The sequence below is a fragment of the Pongo pygmaeus genome, chromosome 21 (assembly GCF_028885625.2).
Source record: "Pongo pygmaeus isolate AG05252 chromosome 21, NHGRI_mPonPyg2-v2.0_pri, whole genome shotgun sequence".
Classification (NCBI taxonomy): domain Eukaryota; kingdom Metazoa; phylum Chordata; class Mammalia; order Primates; family Hominidae; genus Pongo; species Pongo pygmaeus.
The window spans coordinates 36174503-36191826 of NC_072394.2; the positions used below are offsets into that span (position 1 = coordinate 36174503).

General features: G+C 48.9%; 1 protein-coding gene and 1 pseudogene across 5 annotated transcripts in view; one reads left to right on the forward strand and one right to left on the reverse strand.

The window, feature by feature from the left end:
- The window catches only part of ZNF341 (zinc finger protein 341), a 60098-nt gene that overhangs the window by 6997 nt on the left and 35777 nt on the right, over positions 1–17324 (forward strand). For 3 of the 5 annotated variants that reach the window (XM_054467489.2, XM_054467488.2, XM_063659142.1), the window contains exons 2-5: positions 1943–2053; positions 6124–6320; positions 9653–9802; positions 13925–14176. In XM_054467489.2, coding sequence (XP_054323464.1) covers positions 1943–2053; positions 6124–6320; positions 9653–9802; positions 13925–14176 — 710 coding nt within the window. Of the gene's footprint in view, positions 1–1942; positions 2054–6123; positions 6321–9652; positions 9803–13924; positions 14177–17324 lie in introns of those variants that run through there. The other 2 variants (XM_054467491.2, XM_063659143.1) reach the window with 2 other exon arrangements.
- Positions 12879–13302, reverse strand: LOC129021693 (large ribosomal subunit protein eL31-like; annotated as a pseudogene).

A 17324-nucleotide genomic window follows, 5' to 3' on the forward strand; every position in this document is an offset into this window, starting at 1 on the left:
TCAATTTTTTATTTTATTTTATTTGTTTTTGAGACGGAGTCTCACTCTGTCACCCAGCTGGAGTGCAGTGGTGCTATCTCAGCTCACTGCAGCCTCCGCCTCCCGGGTTCAAGCAGTTCTCTGCCTCAGCCTCCCTAGTAGCTGGGATTACGGGCACCCACCACCATGCCCAGCTAATTTTTGTATTTTTAGTAGAAATGGGGTTTCACCATCTTGGCCAGGCTAGTCTTGAATTCCTAAGGTCGTGATTCACCCGCCCCTGCCTCCCAAAGTGCTGGAATTACAGGCATGAGCCACCAGGCCCAGCCAGAGATAGCTGGTCTGATGGTTTCAATTTGCATTGCAGTTAGAAGCTGGGGCAGACATCCTGGTAAGAGCTGAGAGGTTGGAGGCAGAGCATCGGCTGTGGGGTCATAGAGAGGAGGCACCATCTGGGTCTTTTGGGAGCGGCGCATTGTGCCTTGGTGGCCACTGAGATGTGAGGAGGCCTGTCATCTGGCTAGTGACATGGCCAGACAGTGTACTACTGTGAACTTCAACTGTGATAACTGATTGGAAAACATGGAAGAAGTCAGTTTCTTGATCCCCCAGCCACCAATTCAGTCTATTGTTTATTGCAGAACAAAAAAGACAGATACACATTGAGAAATAAGGAAGGCAAGGACACCTGCATGCACACAGATTTGTGGGGTTTGCGGGGTGTGCATGAGGAAGACTGGCTAACGTGATTTCTGGAGGGACTTTGTCACTTAGGATTAGAGTCAGCCATGAGTAAGACAGGCCCCACGTCGCAGCGGCTTCAACAGGCTGGAAGGTTATTTCTTTCACATGAAAGTCCAGAGGAAGGCAGTCTAGAATAGGAGGATGGCTGTGTTCTACAAGGTTCTCAGAGGCCCAGGATTTATCCAGCTTTTGTTTTTTGAGACAGAGTTTCGCTCTTGTTGCCCAGGCTGGAGTGCAGTGGCACGATCTCGGCTCACTGCAACCTCTGCCTCCTGGGTCCAAGCGATTCTCCTGCCTCAGTCTCCCAAGTAGTTGGGATTACAGGCACACACCACCACGCCCAGCTAATTTTGTATTTTTAGTAGAGACAGGGTCTCACCATGTTGGCCAGGATGGTCTCAAACTCCTGACCTCAGGTGATCTGCCTGCCTTGGCCTCCCAGAGTGTTGGGATTACAGGCATGAGCCACCGCGCCTGGCTCCATCCAGCTTTTTAACCTACGATCCTAAGGTTATCCTTATGATCCAGGATGGTGGATTGAGTTGCTACCACCATACTCTTATTCTGGAAAGTGGAAAGGAGGATGGGACAAAAAAGAGGGTCACATATCAGGCAGTTTTAAGAAAACTTTCCAGAAGCTGCCACATAGCACATTTACATTCCTTTGGCCAGAACTTAGCCATTCCCTAACTGTAAGAGAGCCTGGGAAGTGTAACCTTTATTTGGGGGCCATCTTTCCAGCCCAAAATCTTGGGCTCTCTCACAATGGAAATAGAAGAGAATGTATATTGCGGCATAGCCGGCCATCCTTGCCATGGGGTTTTGTCTTGCTTGAGACAGAGTCTTGCTCTGTCAAGAGCAAGTACAGTGGAGTGAGGTGACATGATCATGGCTCACTGTACCCTTGACCATCCAGGCTCAAGCAGTCCTCTCGCCTCAGCCTCCCTAATAGCTGGGACCACAGGCATGCACCACCAAGCCTACCTAAATTTTGTATATTTTTGTAGAGGTGGAGTCTCACTATGTTACTGCCTGGAATGGTCTTAAACTCCTGGACTCAAGCGACCTCCCGCCTTAGCCTCCCATGGTGCTGGGATTACAGGTGTGAGCCACCGTACCCAGCCGCCACAGGGGTTTTGCCGTGGGTCTGGCTTGTAAGGGTGATGTCAGAGCATGATGCTGGGCCTGCCTTCCAAAGAGCCTGCATTTCTTTTTTCAGGAATGGACAATCAGACCGTTCTGGCTGTCCAGTCATTATTGGATGGCCAAGGAGCAGTCCCTGATCCGACAGGCCAGAGTGTCAACGCGCCCCCTGCTATCCAGCCGTTGGGTGAGTATCTGCTCAGGTTCACCGGTGGGAGAGTGAATGGCTCCCCGCGAAGAGTAGGTGGAGCTCGTGCTGGGCTGTGGGAGTGAAATGCTTGCTGTGGTCCCCAGGACATGCTCTGGTGTCTGAACCCTCTCCCCCACCTCCCAGCCTGGATCTTTGGGCTCATGGCTTTCTCTGCATAGCTCTGAGGACACTACACTCAATTGCTTAGTAAATGTGGGGAGATGGGATCATGATGCAGGGAATGGCTAAGGGCCCCAATGCCTGACAACAATGCCTGTGCCTTTGCCCTGGAAGTGATTATTCAGCCTCCCTTCTGTGGAAAGAATAGGCTGAGCATGAATTGCTCCTGTTTACTGGCCAGGACTGTAAGGGTCTTCTTTTTTTTTTTTTCTTTTTGAGATGGAGTGTTACTCTGTCCTCCAGGCTGGAGTGCAGGACACGATCTTGGCTCACTGCAACCTCCACCTCCTAGGTTCAAGCAATTCTCATACCTCAGCCTCCCGCGTAGCTGGGATTACAGGCGTGCGCCACCACACCTGGCTAATTTTTTGTATTTTTAATAGAGATGGGGTTTTACCATGTTGGCCAGGCTGATCTCAACACCTGACCTAAGGTGATCTGCTCACCTCCGCCTCCTAAAGTACTGGGATTACCTGCATGAGCCACTGCACCTGGCCTGTAAGGACCTTCTTTTGGAAGTTTCTATGTGAGACTGTGTTCATTTATTCATTCCACAAACATTTTTGCGTACTTGGGACTCACACTAGGGACAGGGAGATAAATAGCTGGGTTTGAATTATTGTTCTTATAGTTCTTAGCTCTGTGACCCTGGGCAAGTGAGTTAATTTCTCTGTGGTTCAGTTCCTACACCTGTAAAATGGGGACAATTGTTCTGCCTCATAGGAATCTTATGAGCTTTCTTGGGATTTGGTTCTAGCTGTTGAAGTTTACCATGGTTTCTACAAGATTAAAGTTTGTTTCTGTGTTATGCAAAGTCCTGGTGGGCATTTGGGATTTGGGGTGGGCATGGTGAGACTCAGACTTCTTCTTTCCTGTGGCTCTACTGCCCTCAAGCTGCAGCCCAGGATGGCTGCTCTAGCTTCCACTTTGATTGGCACATTCCAGCCAACATGAAGGGAAGAAAGAGGGAAGTGGAAGTCATACCCCTTCGTTTTGTTTTGTTTTGTTTTTGAGATGGAGTCTCGCTCTGTCACCCAGGCTGGAGTGCAGTGGCACGATCTCGGCTCACTGCAACCTCCGCCTCCCAGGTTCAAGCAATCCTGCCTCAGCCTCCTGAGTAGCTGGGATTACAGGTGCCTGCCACCACGCCCAGCTAATTTTTGTATTTTTAGTAGAGATGGGGTTTCACCACGTTGGTCAGGCTGGTCTCAAACCCCCTGACCTCGTGATCACCCACCTCGGCCTCCCAAAGTGCTGGGATTGCAGGCGTGAGCCACCCCGCCTGGCCAAGTACAGACAGGATTTCATCACGTTGGCCCAGCTGGTCTCGAACTCCTGACCTCAGGTGATCCACCCACTTCAGCCTCCCAAAGTGCAGAGATTACATGTGTGAACCGCCATACCTGGCCAAAAAACTTCTCTTTAATTAAAAAAAAAAAAATAGAGACAGGGTCTCTCTGTGCTGCCCAGGCTGGTCTTGAACTCCTGAGCTCAAGTGATCCTCCCGCCTCAGCCTCCCAATGTGCTGGGATTGCAGGCATGAGCCACAGTGCCCTGTCCATGCCCTTTCCTTTTCCTTTTATGGGGAAGTTGCAGATACGGTACAGTTCTATTGTTGTCCCATTGGTGAGAATTCTGTCACATGACATTCCTAGCTGCAGAGAAGCCTGGGAAATATATTATTTAACTATGAAGCCATGTTTACCACTGAAATTTGTATTATTGTATAAGAAGGATACAAGTTGAGAGTGGTGTGCACTGTGATCATGCCTGTGAATAGCCACTGTGCTGCAGCCTGGGCAACGCAACAGGACCCTGTCTCTCTTTTTTTTTTTGAGACGGAGTTTTGCTCATGTTGCCCAGGCTGGAGTGCAATGGTGTGATCTTGGCTTACTGCTACCTCCGTCTCCTGGGTTCAAATGATTCTCCTGCTTCAGCCTCCTGAGTAGCTGGGACTACAGGCACCTGCCACCACACCCGGCTAATTTTTGTATTTTTGGTAGAGACGGGGTTTCGCCATGTTGGCCAGGCTGGTCTCAGACTCGTGACCTGAGGTGATCTGCCTGCCTTGGCCTCACAAAGTGCTGGGATTACAGGCGTGAGCCACCGCGCCCTGCCCAGTTTTTTTTTTTTTTTTTTTTTTTTTTGAGACAGAGTCTTGCTCTGTTGCCCAGGCTGGAGTGCAGTGGCGTGATCTTGGCTCACTGCAACCTCCACCTCCTGGGTTTAAGCAATTCTCCTGCCTCAGCCTCCTGAGTAGCTGAGATTACAGGCATGTGCCACCATGCCCAGCTAATTTTGTATTTTTAGTAGAGCTGGGGTTTCACCATATTGGCCAGGCTGGTCATGAATTCCTGATCTCAAGTGATCCACTCACCTTGGCTTCCCAAAGTGCTAGGATTACAGGTGTGAACCACCTCGCCTGGCAACCCATCTCTTAAAAAAATAAATAAATAAAAAAGGATACAATTAGAATTGAATAACAATTAGACATTTCTGCTACCACATGTTGGGTGCTTGACACAGTGAGTGCATAGCTGTGGTAGGCCCTCAGCAATGGATGGTGTTCACTGTAGTTAATCATTCATTTAGTTTTTCATTCATTCAACAAACATCCATTGAGAGCCTCCTCTGTGTCCAGGAGATATTGTAGTTATGGTGATAAATAAGACACATGTCCTTCCCTTAGGGAACTCACAGTCTGGTGTTGATAAGAAAAACTGTTATATGACAGGGTGTGCCAGAGGAAGGAACTATAGCCGCTGGCTTTAGAAAGACTTCCTGGAGAGGTCGGTGCAGTGGCTCATGCCTGTAATCCCAGCACTTTGGGAGGCTGAGATGAGTGGATCACTTGAGGTCAGGAAGTTCGAGACCAGCCTGGCTAACGTGGTGAAACCCTGTCTCTACTAAAAATACAAAAATTAGCCGGGCGTGGTGGCGCATGCCTGTAATCCCAGCTACTGAGGTGGCTGAGGCAGGAGAATTGCATGAATATGGGAGGCGGAGGTTGCAGAGAGCTGAGATTGCGCCACTGCACCCCAGCCTGGGCAACAAGAGTGAAACTCTCTCTCAAAAAAAAAAAAAAAAAGAGAAAAAGAAAAGGAAAGAAAAAGAATAAAAGACTTCTCGGAAGAGGTGACAGTCAAGCTGAGCCTTGCAGAACAAGTTGTCCTCAGAGAGGCAGCCTGGCAGGGCGAACAGTGGATGCAAAGACATGGAGTATGATCAGGTGGCTCATTTGGGGACTGATGAATAAATTCAGACAGGATAAACATTCTGGAGTTCTCAACTTTGTAGTGAACATACTTTACTGTTTTTTGATTTCTAATTAATTGGTACCTGGCTGCATATGGCTATCCCTGCAGGAACCTGTGTGTTTTTTTTTCTTTTTTTTGAGATGGAGTCTCGCTCTGTTGCCTAGGCTGGAGTGCAGTGGCACGATCTGGGCTCACTGCAACCTCTGCCTCCCGGGTTCAAGCAATTCTCCTGCCTCAGCCTCTCGAGTAGCTGGGACTACAGGCGCCCGCCACCACGCCCAGCTAAGTTTTGTATTTTTAGTGGAGATGGGGTTTCGCCATGTTGTCCAGGCTGGTCTTGAACTCCTGACCTCAGGTGATCCACCCTCCAAGGCCTCGCAAAGTGCTGGGATTACAGGCATGAGCCACTGTGCCTGGCCACCTGTGTGGTTTCGAAAACTCCCAGGAAGCACACAGTTGATGGCTGACACCTGCATGTCAATTCGCGGCATGCCTCCCAGATTGCTGCTTGTGGTCAGCCGCAGTTCTCCTGTCTCATACTGTGATGCCCCTTGACATAGTCTTGCTTTTTTTTCATTACTTTACCTTCGTCTGTGGCCTCTTCCCACTACCCTGCGGGTATGACCCCAGATGACGAGGATGTATTTCTCTGCGGGAAGTGTAAGAAGCAATTCAACTCGCTGCCAGCGTTTATGACCCACAAGCGGGAACAGTGCCAGGGGAATGCCCCTGCCCTGGCCACAGTCTCACTGGCCACCAACAGCATCTACACACCTTCGGCAGCACCCACAGCAGTCCAGCAGGCCCCAACTCCTGCCAATCGCCAGGTATTTGTTCATTCATTCATTCAACATGTCTTTTTTGAGGGCCTATCATTCTCAGGTGCTGTGCTGGGCACTGGGGCTATAGCAGTGGATAAGACAGACCAAGTCCCTGCCCTTGTGGAGTAGGGTAAAATGCATGGTGCACATGTACTGTTTTCAGCATGTTAAATGCCGAGAGATAGGGGATGCCAGACGGGGATGGGAGGTTTTGCCATATTGTCTATGGTGCCTGGGGAAGGGCTCTGTGAAGAGGTGACCAGGAAGAATACTATATAGCAGGTAAAAAGTTTTGTATGAAAAATTAAATTGTAGAATAGTAAGTAGATAATATATTATTATTTTTAAAATCTAAAACAATAGCAGTATATAATTTCTGCAGTTACTTAAATAAATAGGAAGAACATACCAGATAGACCTAAGGAGGTGTGGGAATGAGTTATGCGGCTGGTTTGGGGAAGGAAGCGGGAGCCAGGTGCAGGGATCAGCAGATGCAGAGGCCTTGAGGCAGGAGTGTGCTGGGTTTGTTCCAGGAACTACAAGGAGGTGAGAGTGGCTGGGATTGAGTGAGTAAGTAGGAAGGTGGGAGGTGCTAGGAGAGGCAGCAGGAGGGTCTTGGCAGATCGTGTAGGGTCTGGGGCTTTTTTTTTTTTTTTTTTGAGACGGAGTCTTGCTCTGTCACCCAGGCTGGAGTGCAGTGGCGCCATCTCGGCTCACCGCAAGCTCCGCCTCCCAGGTTCACACCATTCTCCTGCCTCAGCCTCCCAAGTAGCTTGGGCTACAGGCGCCCACCACCACACCAGGCTAATTTTTGTATTTTTAATAGAGACGGGGTTTCATCATGTTAGCCAGGATGGTCTCAATCTCCTGATCTTGTGATCCGCCTGCCTCGGCCTCCCAAAGTGCTGGGATTACAGGCGTGAGCCACCGTGCCCAGCCTTTTTTTTTTTTTTTTTTTTTTTTTTTTTTGAGACGGAGTTTCACTCTTGTTGCCCAGGATGCAGTGCAGTGGCACGATCTCGGCTCACTGCAACCTCCGCCTCCTGGGTTCAAGTGATTCTCCTGCCTCAGCCTCCAGAGTAGCTGGGACTACAGGCGTGCACCACCACGCCTGGCTGATTTTTGTATTTTTAGTAGAGATGGGGTTTCACCATGTTGGCCAAGATATTCTTGATCTCCTGACCTTGTGATCTCCCTGCCTCGGCCTCCCAAAGTGCCGGGATAACAGGTGTGAGCCACCGCACCCGGCCACTGGGGCTTTTACTGAGAATGAGATGAGAGCCATTGGAGGCTGTCAAGCAAAGGAGGGACATAGTGACTTTAATCAGGTCACTCTGGCTGCTGGACAGAGAATAGGTTTTGAGGGAGGGCGAGAGAGAAGGCCAGGAGACCCATTGAGGGGCTGTGGTGCAAATCCAGGCAGTGGATGCGGGTAGCTTGACCAACATGTTGGCAGTGGAGGTGGTGAGAAAGTGTGAGATTTTAGAAATACTTTGAAGATGTTGCTGATCGAACTTGTGAATTGATTGGGTGAGGAGTGTGAGATCAAGAAGGGTCACGGGGGACTCCTGATTTAGAGTTGCCACTAACTGAAGGGAGGAGGCTGTGAGGAGAAGGTTTTGGGGGGATGTCAGGAGTTCAACTGGGCACGTGGAAGTTGAGATGCCTGCCGACCTTTAAACGGAGGCAGTGACGAAGTAGACAATGTAGATTTCGAAGTCTAGAGGCCAGAGCAGAGGACCAGGCTGGAGGCATCTGAGGAAGCTTCCAGAGTCCTCAGCTGAAAACATGGTTCTGGAGCAAAGACACCCTGGATAGGGAGCTCATAGAGAGACTAAAGGATCCCTCATAAAGGAGGCTGGGCATATCTCAGGATGCCAGGTCAAGGGGTCAGATTTTCAACTGGCTTCCTTTTCTTTCCTTATCCCTTTAGAACATTATCTTCATTCATTGTATAGGTATCATTTCTGCCATCACAATAAAAGCATTCACCCCAGACCCATAGGACATATAGACTGAAACAGGCATCTTCTGGCATAAAACATAGTCATTTTTCTCACTGCTTGACTGTGAGTTTTGCTAGTAGAAAATATTCCCCTCACCCCCTCTTACCTTTTTTTTTTTTTTTTTTTTTTTTTTGAGACAAAGTCTTACTGTGTCACTCAGGCTGGTCTCAGCTCACTGCAACCTCCATCTGCCAGGTTCAAGTGATTCTTCTGCCTCAGCCTCCCGAGTAGTTGGGACTACAGACACCCGCCACCATGCCCGGCTAATTTTTGTATTTTTAGTGGAGATGGGGTTTCACTGTGTTGGCCAGGCTGGTCTCGAACTCCTGACCTCAAGTGATCCGCCTGCCTTGGCCTCCCAAAGTGCTGGAATTACAGGCACGAGCCACCGCGCCACACCAGATATTCTTCTTGACCTAAGATACTTGTGGACTTCATGTGGGCATGTGTTCAGTGTTTCTCTAGCATAGATACAAGGAAGTTTTTTTTTTCTCTTGAGATGGAGTCTCACTCTGTTGCCAGGCTGGAGTGCAGTGGCGCGATCTCAGCTCACTGCAACCTCCATCTCCCAGGTTCAAGCGGTTCTCCTGCCTCAGCCTCCTGAGTAGCTGGGACTACAGGTGTGCACCATCACGCCTAGCTACTTTTTGTATTTTTAGTAGAGATGGGGTTTCACCATGTTGGCCAGGATGGTCTCGATCTCTTGACCTCGTGATCTGCCTGCCTCAGCCTCCCAAAGTGCTGGGATTACAGGCGTGAGCCACCATGCCTGGCTGATACAAGGAAGTATTATTACTGAGTCATAGGGTATGTACTTTGCAGAGAGATATGAGTTATTCTCCTCATTTGTTTTTTCTTTCTTTCCCGTTTTTGTTTGTTTGTTTTTAGAGACAGAGTCTCTAAAACCACACCAGCTGCATGCAAAACCACACCTAATTTTTGTACTTTTCTTGTAGAGACAGGGTTTCACCATGTTGCCCAGGCTGGTCTTGAACTCCTGGGTTCAAGTGATTCACCTGCCTCAGCCTCCCAAAATGCTGGGATTACAGTTGTGAGCCACTGTGCCCAGTCTTATCCTCCTCATTCGGTAGATGATTAAATGGAGGCACAGAGAGGTAGAGTGACTTGCCCAGGGTCACACAGCAGGGAGCAGCAGAGGTAGAAATGGAATCCAGGTCTGTGGGATTCCAGAACCTGGGTCTTTTGTGCCATGCCCTCGGCTTACTTACAGAGCCTGACATGTCCACACATGCACACACGTACACATGCGCACACACACACTCTGTCTCTCCCTCTCTCTCTCTCACTCATTCTCTCTCTCCCACTGTCCAGATCTCCACATACATCACAGTGCCCCCGTCCCCACTGATCCAGACCCTGGTGCAGGGGAACATCTTGGTGAGCGATGATGTGCTCATGTCTGCCATGTCAGCCTTCACATCCCTGGACCAGCCCATGCCCCAGGGCCCCCCACCTGTGCAGGTAAGAAGGTGTGGGCTTCTCACAGGGTCTTGATTCCAGACCTATACATTAACTCTTGCAGATTCAGAATCTTGTAGAATAAAGGGGGCCTGGCCCCAGCTCTCCCTGATGCTGAGGGAGGCTATCAGCTTTCCCTTGTCCAGCTCTGCTATAGATGGGGAAGCTGCTATATATATGTATATATATATAGATGGTCTAGATGGGGACCCAGAACATGTGGGGCTTTGTCAGTACAGTGCAGCTATTTTGACTTTTTTTTTTTGAGATGGAGTCTCACTTTGTTGCCCAGGCTGGAGTGCAGTGGCACGATCTTGGCTCACTGCAACCTCTGCCTCCTGGGTTCAAGTGATTCTTCTGCCTCAGCCTCCTGAGTAGCTGGGATTACAGGCATGTGGCACCACAGCCAGCGAATTTTTTTTTGTATTTTTAGTAGAGAAAGGTTTTCTCCGTGTTGGTCAGGCTGATCACGAACTCCTGACCTCAGGTGAGCCCCCCACCTCGGCCTCCCAAAGTGCTAGGATTACAGGCGTGAGCCACTGTGCCCAGCCAATTTTTGTATTTTTATTGGAGACGGGGTTTCACCATGTTGGCCAGGCTGGTCTCAAACTCCTGACCTCAGGTGATCCTCCCACCTTGGCCTCCCAAAGTGCTGGGATTACAGGATTACAGGCATGAGCCACTGCACCCAGCCTGACTTTTGTTTTTGTTCTTTTTTTTTTTTTTTTTTTGAGACAGAGTCTTGCTCTGTTGCCCAGGCTGAAGTACAGTGGTACGATCTTGGCTCCCTGCAACTTCCACCTCCCAGGTTCAAGCAATTCTCCTGCCTCAACCTCCTGAGTAGCTGGGATTACAGGTGTGCACCACCACGCCCAGCTGATTTTTGTATTTTTAGTAGAGATGGGGTTTCACTGTGTTGGTCAGGCTGGTCTCAAACTCATGACCTCAGGTGATCCACCTTCCTTGGCCCAAAGTGCTGGGATTACAGGTGTGAGCCACCGCACCTGGCCTTGTTTTTATTCTTAACAAGTGTCTCATGTCCATTAGAAAAATAGAAAATGCACAGTAGCTCCCTGGGATTTAAAAAAAAAAATTTGTAGAGATGACGATCTCCCTTTGTTGTCCAGGCTGATCTTGAACTCCTTGGCTCAAGGGATCCTCCAGTGTTGGCCTCCCAAAGTGCTGGGATTATAGATATGAGCTACTGCACCTGGCCAGGATTTTTCAATACAAAAAGGATCTGTGGCCAAAGGAGCCTGAGGTGGAGGTGTTTTACTTCTCCTTGCTGTGTCCCTGGATTCTTCCTGCCATGTAGAAATCCTTTTGATTTTCTCAACCGAGCCTTTTTTTTTCACAAACACATTTTACTGTGGAACCCAAGGAATACAATGAAGAAGAGGACCCCGTGTCCTTTATGAAATGCTGATCAGTATCATGTTTTTATTTTTGAGACAGTGTCTCGCTCAGGTCACTCAGGCTGGAGTACAGTGGTAGGATCATAGCTCACTGTAACCTCAAACTCCAGGGCTCAAGCAATCCTCCCTGCTCAGCCTCCTGAGGAGCTGGGACTACATACATGGTGCCAACATAACTTGGCTAATTTAAAAAAAAATTTTTTTTTTTTTGAGGTGGAGTCTCGTTCTTGTCGCCTAGGCTGGAGTACAGTGGCACCATCTTGGCTCACTGCAACCTCTTTCTGGGTTCAAGCGATTCTCCTGTCTCAGCCTCCTGAGTAGCTGGGATTACAGGCGCCCGCCACCATGTCTGGCTAATTTTTTGTACTTTTAGTAGAGACGAGGTTTTGCCATGTTGGCCAGGTTGGTCTTGAACTCCTGACCTCAGGTGATCTGCCCACCTTGGCCTCCCAAAATGCTGGGATTACAGGAGTGAGCCCCTGTGCCTGGCCTAAAAAAATTTTTTTTTAGAGACAGAGTCTCGCTATGTTACCCAGGCTGGTCTTGAACTCCTGGGCTCAAGCGATCCTCCTCCCTCTGCCTCCCAAAGTGCTGGAATTACAGGTGTGAGCCACTGCACCCAGCAGTACCATCATTTTAACAACTGCAAAGGATTCCACCATATGGATAGGCCATCTTCTGTTTAGCCAAGTTTCTATGTATAGACATGTAGGTCATTGCTGTTTTTTGCTGTTATGAAAATGGCTGGAGTCACCATCCATATACAGACATCTTTGCCCACCTGCTTGATTTTTTTTGTAGCATAAATTTCTAGAAGTTACTGGCTGTATTTCACGACTACCCACACATTCATGATTCTCTCGAAAGACTCACGGGACTCAGAGGTGGTTGTACTCATGGCTGTGATGTATTACAGCAAAGGAACACACAGCAAGATCAGCAAGGGAAAAAGACACATCAGGTGGAATCTGGAGGAATCCAGAGTTCTCTGTCTTGGGGAGGAGGGAAGAGGTTGCACAAAACACACTTCTTCCTGCAGCAGTGAAGTCTAGCAACACGTGTGCCATGTTTCTACCCAGGGAAACACACTTCAGACTCCAAAGCCAGGGTTTTTGTTTTTTTTTTTTTCTGAGACAGGGTCTCACTTCAACTGCCCTGGCTGGAGTGCAGTGGTACAATTTCAGCTCACTGCAACCTCCACCTCCCTGGGCTCAGGTGATTCTCCCACCTCAGCCTCCCAAGTAGCTGGGACTACAGGTATGCACCACTATGCCTGGCTAATGTTTTTGTATGTTTAGTAGAGATGGGGTTTCACCATGTTGCCCAGGCTGGTCTCGAACTCCTGGACTCCACCTGCCTCAGCCTCCCAAAGTGCTGAGATTACAGGCATTAGCCACTGCGCCAAGCCCAAGGCCAGGATTTCTGTTAGGGATTGGTCATGTAGGTGACCAGCCACCATGACCAAAATTCCAGAGTCCCAGAAGAGAAGGAAGTGTTCACCATGAATCACATATTTTGTCCAAACAGTCTATGTAAGCTGGTGCAATAGAACAGTGCCCCAGGTGGGCAAAACAAGCCTTATCAACAAAGAAGATGTCCCAGAAACCAGGTTCTCAGATCCCAGTCACGAGCTAGTGCTGCAAGCAAGCTCCCCCGCCTTTTTTTTTTTTCAATTTTATAACTTTATTTGAGGTATTTGATGATCAGCAATTAGTTCTCATCCACATTGACTGTCTGTAGATTTTTGAAAGTGGTAACAGGTACATAGGTAACCAAAGTATAGAGCTTATTTGGTGAATCTTCATCCTCATTACGTTTTCTGGACAACCACACACGGATGCAGTATGGGACATTCTTTATTCCTTTGGCTCATACAGCTTTGTTGAGCCTGGTATCAATGCACTCATCTGGAGTTCCCATCTCCTTCATGGCAAGTTTCCGAATCTCTTTGAGTGCCTGAGGATCACGCTTCTTGGAGCCCACTCCATGGATGCACTAGTGAATGTTGATGGTGTATTCTCGGGTCACCACTTTGTTGATGGCAGAAAGACTCTTTTTCTTCTCGCCGCCCTTCTTTGTGGGAGCCATTCTGCTGGGTCCAAGTTGGAAAGGGAAGCCCTTCTTAAGATAGCAACAGGCTGCTGTATTAACTCTTTTCTGCATGAATGAGGTGATTTTTGCCTACTTTTTTTTTTTTTTTTTTTTTGAGATGGAGTCTTGCTCTGTCGCCCAGGCTAAAGTGCAGTGGTGCGATCTCCACTCACTGCCAGCTCTGTCTCCCAGGTTCACACCATTCTCCTGCCTCAGCCTCCCGAGTAGCTGGGACTACAGGCGCCCGCCACCACGCCCGGCTAATTTTTTGTATTTTTAGTAGAGACGGGGTTTCACCGTTAGCCGAGATGGTCTCGATCTCCTGACCTCATGATCCGCCCGCCTCAGCCTCCCAAAGTGCTGAGATTACAGGCGTGAGCCACTGCGCCCGGCCATTTTTGCCTACTTTCATAGGGAAAAGGGATAGCAGCACCAAGCTGAGGCTTCCTTCGAATTCTCCCATGACTTTGTTTCTCCAACCTCTCTTAGCCCCTCTCCTGAGCTGCCTGGTAAGTAGCTGTTCTTTCCACCTGGCTGGCTAAAGCAAATGTCCTTCCTTCCCGATAAATAAGACAACTGGTATCAGGAGGCTGTAACACTTTTTCTTTTCTGATTTCAGAGCAGCCTGAACATGCATTCTGTGCCCAGCTACCTCACCCAGCCTCCACCCCCTCCTCCACCTCCTCCACCACTGCCCCCACCACCACCACCTCAGCCCCCACCACCTCCATCCCAGAGCCTGGGCCCCCCTGGGCGTCCCAACCCTGGTGGGAATGGCGTGGTGGAGGTGTACAGTGCTGCCGCGCCCCTGGCTGGGAGTGGAACGGTGGAGATCCAGGCGCTGGGGATGCAGCCCTACCCACCCCTGGAGGTGAGCAGAGGGGGCAGGGTGGAAGAGGACACTGGTTATGGACATCATGGCCAACCCGGACCCATCCTGAGCACCAGCTGTGTGCCAGGCACTGTGCTGGGGATACCATGAAAACCAGACCCGGTCCTGGCCTTCATGGGGTGTACCACATCACGGGGGAGACGGACTTTAATCAAAGCATCACACCCACAGATGTAAGATGCAAGCCATGAGAAGGTGGAATGCAGTACAGGTTGTAGCAGAAATATAAGCTGCCTGCAGGTGATGCTCAGAACAGTCAGAGAATGCCTACCTTTTCGGGCAAAAAAAAGAAAAAAGATTCAAAAAAATTATCTGCATGAGGTCTCTTAAAGTTTTTAATAAGCTAGGTGTATCAGTTAGCTATTGCTGGGTAAGAAATATCCATCAGGCATCAGTGGCATATAGCAAAAGTGTTTATTGTTCACGTGTTTACAGCGGTCAGCTAGACAACTGCGGGTCTTGGCTGGGCTCACTCACATGTCTGAACGTTGGCTGGCTGTCAGCTGCTCTAGGATGGCCTGGGCTGGGACAAGTGGCATGACTCAGCTCTGTTCTGCATGACTCTCATCCTCCACTAGGTTCTCATGGCCATGGTGGAGGTGCAAAAATGCAGACAGAAATGCCCAAGGCCTTTTGAGGTTTAGGCTTGTAAGTAACACAGAATCACTTCTACTGGCCAAAGCAGATCACAAGTCCAGCTTAGATAGCGCAGGTAGGGAAATAGATGCCACCTCTTGATGGGAGGTCACACTGCAAAGTCACACTGCAAAGGCATGGGTACAGGGAGGGGCAAAGCATTGGTGCCATAATACAATCAATGTACCATACTAATTCCCTGCCAATGAGCTCTAAGTTATAGGCCATCTACTTGAAATGCACTGAGTTCATAGAACCTTCCAAGACACCAGTGCTAGAGGATATGGTTATGACAGAAACAACCTACCTGCACTAGAAATCACACTAACTCAGACTCACCATAGAATCCAGCCACAGACATCCCCTGTCAGGTAGTCTCTTTATGTAAAGAGAGTCCAGACCAGTGGGAAGATCCCACCACAAGGCATGCACGTGATGTTCTGAGGGGCTGCGAGGGGATTTGCCCTAGCCTGGGAGGATAGAACAAGCTTCTCTAGGGAATTTATTGCATTGAGAAAAAGTTAAGTTAGTGGGATGCTGAGATAATGCTGGTGGCTTGTGGTAGTCAGAGGGGACCAGCCCAGAGAGGACCAGCACAGAAGGAGCTGCTGCTGTTGATTTTCCATGTAGATGAGGGTATTTGAGGGCAGGGTCTGAGTCTTATTAGACTTTGCATCGTTAGCACCTAGCAGAGCACTCCTAGAGTAGATATCTTACATTGGACTGTGTGACCTCAGTCTGCGCTCCTCTAAAATGGGAACTCTTCTGAAAAGCTGTTGAGGATAATAAGAGCCTATGCTAGTGGCAGTCACATTAATTACTCAGTAATGCCTTGAGTGATGGCTGAATTTATTCACGTGACAAGTATTTATTTATTTATTTGAGACAGAGTCTCACTCTGTCGCCCAGGCTGGAGTGCAGTGGTGTGATCTTGGCTCACTGCAACCTCCACCTCTCAGGTTCAAGCGATTCTTGTGCCTCAGCCTCCCAAGTAGCTGGTATTACAGGTGTGAGCTACCATGCCCAGCTAATTTTTTTTGTATTTTTAGTAGAAATGGGTTTCACCATGATGGCCAGGCTGGTCTCGAACTCCTGGCCTCAGGTGATCTGCCTGCCTCGGCCTCCCAAAGTGCTGGGATTACAAGCATGAGCCACTGCACCCGGCCCAACAAGTATTTATTGAGTGCTGTATTGGTCAGGGTTTGGTCAGGAAAATAGAAACCAGGCAAGGCATTTCTGCAGAGGGATTTTTTTTTTTTCTAAATTAGAGATAGGGTCTCACTTTAGCCCAGGTTGGTCTCCATCTCCTGGCCTCAAGTGATCCTTTCACCTCAGCCTCCCAGAGTGCTAGGATTACAGGCATGAGCCACCACACCTGGCCAGATTTTATAATTTTTTTTTTTTTTTTTACCTTTTTTTTCAGCTTTGTCTGATTTTATTACTCCAACTGTAGCTTTCTATTTATTTGTATTTGTCTGAAATATTTTTTCAACTTTGGGCTTTTTGCTGAGTTGAATTCTTTTTTTTTTTTTTTTTTTTTTTGAGACAGAGTCTTGCTCTGTCGCCCAGGCTGGAATGCAGTGGCATGATCACAGCTCACCACAGTCTCGATCTCCCAGGCTCAGGTGATTCTCCCACCTCAGCCTCCTAAGTAACTGGGACTACAGGCATGCACCACCATGCCCATCTAATTTTTTTAATGTTTTGTGGAGATGAGATCTCCCTATGTTGCCCAGGCTAGTCTCAAACTCTTGTGCTCAAGCGATCCTCCTTCCTCGGCCTCCCAAAGTGCTGGAATTACAGGCATGAGCTATTGTGCCTGGCCAGAGATTTTGGATAGGACATCTCAGGAAGACCAATGGATGGTGAATAGGCCAGGCACAGTGGCTCACGCCTGTAATCCCTGCACTTTGGGAGCCCGAGGTGGGTGGATCTCTTAAGCTCAGGAGTTTGAGTCCAGCTTGGGCAACATGGTGAAATCTTGTCTCTACAAAGTACACAAAAATTAGCTGGGTGTGGTGGTGTGTGCCTGTTATCCCAGCTATTTAGTGGGGTGAGGTGGGAGGGTTGCTTGAGCCTGGGAGGTCAGGGCTGCAGTGAGCCGAGATCACATCATTGCATTCCAGCCTGGGCAATAGAGCAAGAAAAATCTGAATGCCTCAGAATTCATTTGGTAATTTCTCGTGGCTTCAGTTCTCAGTGAAGAGAAGCCTGCTACTCTGGCATTGGGTAGTGCCAGTCAGGAAGTGGAGCAGCTGGGGGAGCACAGACCCCTCTGACTTCCTGGTTCTCTCTTTTTTTTTTTTTTGAGACAGAGTCTCACTCCATCGCCCAGGCTGGAGTGCAGTGGTGCGATCTTGGCCCACCACAATCTCCGCCTCCCAGGCTCAAGTGATTCTCCTGCCTTAGCCTCCTGAGTAGCTGGGATTACAGGCACACACCACCATGCCTGGCTAATTTTTGTATTTTTAGTAGAGACGGCGTTTCACCA